The sequence below is a fragment of the Erpetoichthys calabaricus genome, chromosome 18 (genome assembly GCF_900747795.2).
Source record: "Erpetoichthys calabaricus chromosome 18, fErpCal1.3, whole genome shotgun sequence".
Classification (NCBI taxonomy): domain Eukaryota; kingdom Metazoa; phylum Chordata; class Cladistia; order Polypteriformes; family Polypteridae; genus Erpetoichthys; species Erpetoichthys calabaricus.
This window is the reverse complement of record NC_041411.2, coordinates 24,479,672-24,485,881: the sequence shown is the minus strand read 5'-3', so window position 1 is coordinate 24,485,881 and position 6,210 is coordinate 24,479,672. Positions and strand designations below refer to the sequence as shown.

Here is a 6,210-nt window from a genome sequence, read left to right as displayed (position 1 = left end):
TGCTGCGGGTAGTCCAGGGTTGACTCCTGAAAATGAATGGCAGTTTGAAATGGATGAATGATTTTGCACATGAAACCCTGTGCGGGTCCTCAGCGACCATCCCGTAGCCTTACTGTAATGTTTTGATTTTTTTTTTTTTGGGACGAAGAAAGCTTTAAGTTGCCTGTTATGTGATGTTTTCAACTTCTGCAGTTATAACTTTTTTCTTTTGTTTTTAATACCCAGAGAATCCCTGGAGATGTCCAACTTGATTACAGCTGGCCGGACTGACGGTCGACCGGCGCGATCCGCTTTTGGACGGTGACCTCAAACCCCCGCCCCCAGTCATTTCGCATGGCTAAATTTGGACACGGAGGGGATAGCAGCGCCGACCTGCCAGCTGCACATCAGACTTGCTCGCGTTCTCGGGACAGTTAAAGCGCAACTGGTCGCTCGCTTCCTCTCCTCTGCACTCACTGACGAACCGGAATGGCCGACGGGCACTTCAGTAGGCTCCGCACGCCCCTGCGCGACCCCTTCCGCGAGACGCCACTCGCCTCGCGGCTGCTGGACGACGACTTCGGCATGGTGCCCTTCTCGGACGAGCTGTCCATGGACTGGCCCAGGTGGGCTCGGCCGCGGCTCAGTTCGTCGTGGCGCAGCGGGATGGCGCCGGGCTTTTCGAGGTTCGGCGAGCTCCGGCCCGAACCCCGCGAGGAAGCCGCGCGTGTCGAAGGAGAGCCCTGGAAAGTGTGCGTCACCGTCCACAACTTCAGGCCAGACGAGCTGACTGTCAAGACCAAAGACGGCTTCGTGGAGGTGTCAGGTGAGACAAAAAAAAAAAAGAACTAAAGCAAAAACAAAAAAGAAGTAGAATTAAAGCAGAAAGAGCGGTCGCGTCAACGCGGGGGAGGCGGGAGACTTGGTCTTAAATCTCTAATGGGCTGAGCGGCGACACCAGGGTGGGCATGGAGCGTCTAAAGCGATGAACTTCAGGCCCGGTTATCGGTCAGAAACGTGAGTGGCCATTGTGTCGTCCACATCACTTGGTGGGTATCAGAGTGGAAGGTGCGAGAAGGGACCAGAAATGAAAGGAGACCGTCCAAGAACACAAAGAAGGGGGCAAAGAAACGAGAAAAGCGAACAGACTTAAAAAGTCCAAATTAGAAGGTATCAGAGTGGAAAGAGCGAGAATAAAATGTGACAGAAAAGACAAGTGAACCCATTGAAGAGGGTTAGGTTCATGTTTAAGGAGAGAAAGAAGCAATGGGGTAAAGCAAAGAGAGCCTTGAGTAGGAAGAGCAGGGGGCGGCCATTGTGTCTTCCAGATCAATTGACAAATCAGAATGATCAGAGCGGAAGGAGCTAGAATAAAATAAGAGAGAAGATACAAGATACGAAAGGAGAGGCTTGAACAGGCAGAGCAGTGAGTGGCCATTGTGTCCTCCCGATCAATTAATAGTCACAGTTAGAAGGTATCAAAGTGGAAGGAGCTCAAATAAAAGATGAGAGAGGAGGCAACACATCTGAGAACTGTTGAAATGGGTAGGTGCATGGAAAGGCAGAGGCCTGAAAGTCAAAAGAGAGAAGGAAGAAAAATGCAGAGTAAAGCTAACAAGAAAACAAATATCCTAAATGTGACATGGAAGAGTAGGAGACTGAGAAGGAACAAGTGGTCAGAGTTGAGATAGGAGAAAAAGAAAAAAGACCTGGGAAGGGAAAGACACACTATGATAGGAATTTTAAAAAAGAAAAAAAAATAGGAAGAAAAGAGTGAACTGGGAGCCCACCGGCTAAGAGAGTTGGAGGGCTGTGGGAAAACCAGGCTTTGAAAGTGAAAGAGACGAAAGATGGAAGGAAGGGTCAGGATAGACAGAGTGAGAGTAGTGGAAAGGAAAGATGGGGAAACGAAAGTTTAAAATATCATGTGCCACACTGAATGGAAGCAAAGAAAAATAGGGGCATAAAAGTAGAAGGCAGCGAGAGTAAAGGGAGAAGAAGATTGACATGACTTGAAAGTAACAGCTTGTAGACAAAGGATAAAAAGTGACTTGAAGCAAAGAAGGAACACATTTTCAAAAGTATAAAATATCACAGGAAATAAATCGAGGAAATAAAAGCAAAGAAGAGTAAGGATATAAAAGTATAGAGAGAAGGGTGAGAGTAAAGGGAAAAAGAAGATTGACTTAGAATGAAAGTAACACCTCGCAGACCCAGGATAAAAAGTGTCATGAAGGAATGAAGTGCACATTAGGCTAAAATGGCATAATAAAGCTGAGATGATGGGAGAATAAAAAGAAACGGCAGTGGAAGGAATGTTCTGAACTGAAAAAGAGCAGGTAAATGTACTGTAGTGGCAGAAAGAGATGGAAGATCATAGCAGAGTAACGATTTTAAAAAATCTAACATGTCCAGGGTGTGGCACATCCTGCATAAAGCTGTGTAATAAAATATTGGAAGCTAGCATTTTATTATGTGGAATGAAATGAAAGGGACCTGTCTTGGTGAAAAAAGGTATATTGTCTTTCCCTAATTATGCTGTATTTGGGCAATAAATGTGCTTAAAAATGCAAAATTGTTATCTGTATATAGCAGCATGTACTGGAGAAATTAAGTTCAAAAATGAATATGTATCTAGCATTTTACAGTGCTAATAAGAGAGCCAAATTTCATTCAGATGAAGTCATTTATTTTCAAGGGACCTTCAACTTGACCCTCCAACATCGTTCTTAAAGTGGTCAAACCACATTCAGGGATGTCTAAAAAATGTACATTCATTGAAATCTCAAAGTTGAGAATTTCCTGCTGCCACAATGCTTTCTTTATATCCTTTAGTACAGGCAGTGCAATAATTGTCCAAGAACAAAGTCTATGGGAGAGATTTTGTCCATTATGAACAGGCTTCTAGAATTGTGCGGTGCCAATTACTGTGCCAAGATTTGTTCACATAGAGTAATTTGTTTTTAAGCCTTCATTTTCACAGTCTCATATGATTCCTAAAAAGTGCAAAGCTGAAGTCCAAATTTTGAGGCTGTCTTAATTTTATCCCAGTTTAGGCAAAGCTCTCAATTTACCAGTCGATCTATGTTCCTACCCTCACCTATGGTCATGAGCTATGGGTAGTGACCGAAAGAACGAGATCGCGAATACAAGCGGCTGAAATGAGTTTCCTCCGCAGGGTGTCTGGGCTCTCCCTTAAAGATAGGGTGAGAAGCTCAGTCATCCGGGAGGGGCTCAGAGTAGAGCCGCTGCTCCTCCGCATCGAGAGGAGTCAGATGAGGTGGCTCGGGCATCTGATCAGGATGCCTCCTGGACGCCTCCCTGGTGAGGTGTTCCGGGCACGTCCAACCGGGAGGAGACCCCGGGGAAGACCCAGGACACGCTGGAGGGACTATGTCTCCCGGCTGGCCTGAGAACGCCTCGGGATTCTCCCGGAAGAGCTAGAAGAAGTGGCCGGGGAGAGGGAAGTCTGGGCATCTCTGCTCAAGCTGCTGCCCCCGCGACCCGACCTCGGATAAGCGGAAGAGGATGGATGGATGGATGGATAACAAGGTGTGTATATGTGTATGTACAGTATGAGCTAGAAAGTATAAGTAACCCATTGAAAATATAATGAGGAAATATTAGAGCAAGGAGCTTTAAGGAAGAGTAATAGGAAGAGAGAGAGAAACGGGAATTGAAAAGAGGACAATGGGAAGTCCAAACAGAGAACGATAAAAAGTAAAGAGTGACTACTGAGGTGAGGGAACAGATGGTGAAAGAAATAGCAAAAATCAAAAGAGAATAAAGTGAAACCAGTTAAGGCAAAGAAATTATGGAAAATTGTTGAGGAGAGGTGGGAGGCCAGCATGTGAATATCTGTGTGAGATACCACAACAAGCCGCCGCTCCTCCTTCATGGGTACACCACACGCACTCAAATGAAACACAGGCTGCCTCTAATGGCACTGCCTCCTCCCACTGGGCACTCGTCTGGCAGCCTGTGTGTTCGGCTGTGCCTTTCTAAAAAGGTCAGAGCTGTAAATAGGACAGAAACTTCTAGGGATTAGACAGGGAAGACCCCTGTTCTCGAATGTGGTGCTCAGTTCACTTTCAGTCGTAACTGGCCTAGCTCATTAAGAAGATTAACTCATGCTTTAGATACTTTTTCATGTGATGCAATGATATTGCTTTTAGACACTCGGTAAGGATTACAAAATAGACAAACATTATCTGAGAAACTTTATATGGAAAAGGGAGTTTTGAAACTTAGATTTTGTTATGTGATATGAGTGATCAGGCACACAAACACTTCAGTGAGTGACTGCAACATTTCTAGAAGTCACAGTGCCCTGTCAAGGTACTGTGTGTCACTGTGGTTAGAAGCTGGGTCATGCCAGTCAGGGAGGTTTTTATGTATCGCACATTGGGTAGAGACAAGTGTTCTGAAGCAGTGGGTGGGTACATACTCCTGTGTTTGTATTCAACAGCCTGATGTTCTTCAGGAAATGCAGGCTTATCTGGCCATTGTGAGTGGTGAGCGCAAGCATATTAATAATGACAATGGATTGTAAACGCTGAAGGTGTGAAAAAATGAGCACACCAAGGATTTCCATAATAATCATAAAAAACAAAAAAGCAAAAGCTAACTCAGAAAATATATTGGCACAGTGAGCTGAGGAAGAGCAGTCATTCTAGCTTTAAAAAAAAAACTGACTTGCCACAGCTATCTTGTTCAGCCTTCAAGAGGAGGAAGTGTGGGTATGGCAGTGTATCGATCTTGTAATGTGTGTGTGAGTGGCAGTCTTGTTCTGTTTTGACATTACAGATGCTAGAGAAGAAGTTGAACCTTCCCACCTGACGCAGATCGTTTTTAAACTTGCATTGCTCAAATGCTGGTCAAACGGAATGCCATCCTTCAGTCACCAGGCTACGCCCCAGATTGCAAATCTGTCAATTCCTTTTTACCTGGTGCTGCCAGGATAGGTCACAGCCTTTCATGATTGAATAAGATTAATGAGATTTGCGAATGTCAGGCTATATTACATTTTGTTTCATTATGCTGCGTTGTGTTATTTTATGTTCTTTCATCCAGTACTCATTACTGGGATTTTTCGAGTGCGGGTTTGGTTGCGCTTTTCAGCACAATGTGGCTTCACAGTTTTATGGTCATCCAGCTTAGCTTGTTGTCTTAATTTGTACCAAAGCCTCACCGGTGTGTTACAGGGCACAAACATGTTTTATTTTTTTATGCTTATAATATACATGCAGTAATACCTTGACTAAAGGATCCACTGAAAACAAAGTTGTTGTATAACAAAGTCAGCAAGTTCAGGTACCAGACTGATAGAGTCCTGTGATGGTCACTGAGTGTATACATAAAAAAGTTATTATATGTGATTGTTTAGTTATTTCTCACCTTCTCTTGTTATTTTAATATTTTTATAAAGTATTACATATACTGTACTATCAATTGCCTCATCTGTCACAATGTCATAAAGCGAAACTTAATTGCAGATTGTAAAACGAGTAGAAGCAGGAGAAATGAGATGCTTCTTAGCAGAATGTTTTGGCTTTGCAGACGGCTATGAGAGTGGTCTAACAGAGAGCCCCTAGCTGCAAGCACATAGTAGGTACATGACCTCCAGTGAGCTTCCTTAAGGACTCTGGCTACGATCAGCTAATGGAGCTGGGACAGTGATGCAGATGCCATTGCCTCTGACGTCATGTGAGGTGGAACTGGCGACATGAGTGTGTTGGTAGCTGATGAGGCCGATGACAGCACATGGAGCTGCACGGAACGGGCTGTGGAATATCAGGGTGTTGGCAGCAGTGGTATTAAAGGGAGACGAAGGAACAAAACATCATACAAACCACCTCTTAAGGACATTAAAAATACAAATCCATATTCCCTTTGTTCCTTTTCAAATAAAGGTGTTTCTTATAACTAACTAAGGTCCTGCTACACACCTACTTCTTTAACTGAGGTATTACTGTAGACTAAATGTGGAACAAGTCGGCGCCTTTTAAGTGGCTTTCAAGGCAAAAGTGGCATTTAACTACCTTGACATTTCTGATGGGCAGGTATTCCCAGCTGTTAAATGCGCCTTCCTTAGAATGTCAGGGGCTTTTGTTCAAATAAAAGCCAAGGTATTATCTGCTCAGAGTCTGCCTGCTCTCCCCATGTCTCTGTAATGTAACACAATGCATATCATTCATTCATTACTCCAATTCTCATTGTCCAGTTCAGGAT

At 44.1% G+C, this 6,210-nt stretch overlaps 1 protein-coding gene across 2 annotated transcripts in view; it reads left to right on the top strand.

Moving 5' to 3' along the window:
* Window positions 1-327: 327 nt before the first annotated feature.
* hspb8 (heat shock protein b8) overlaps window positions 328-6,210 on the top strand; it is a 37,034-nt gene continuing 31,151 nt past the window's right edge. Inside the window, exon 1 of one of the 2 annotated variants that reach the window (XM_051921097.1) lies at window positions 328-805. In XM_051921097.1, the coding sequence (XP_051777057.1) occupies window positions 469-805 (337 nt within the window). In that variant the 5' untranslated portion in view covers window positions 328-468. The remainder of the gene's footprint in view (window positions 806-6,210) is intronic. The other variant, XM_028824796.2, reaches the window with a different exon arrangement.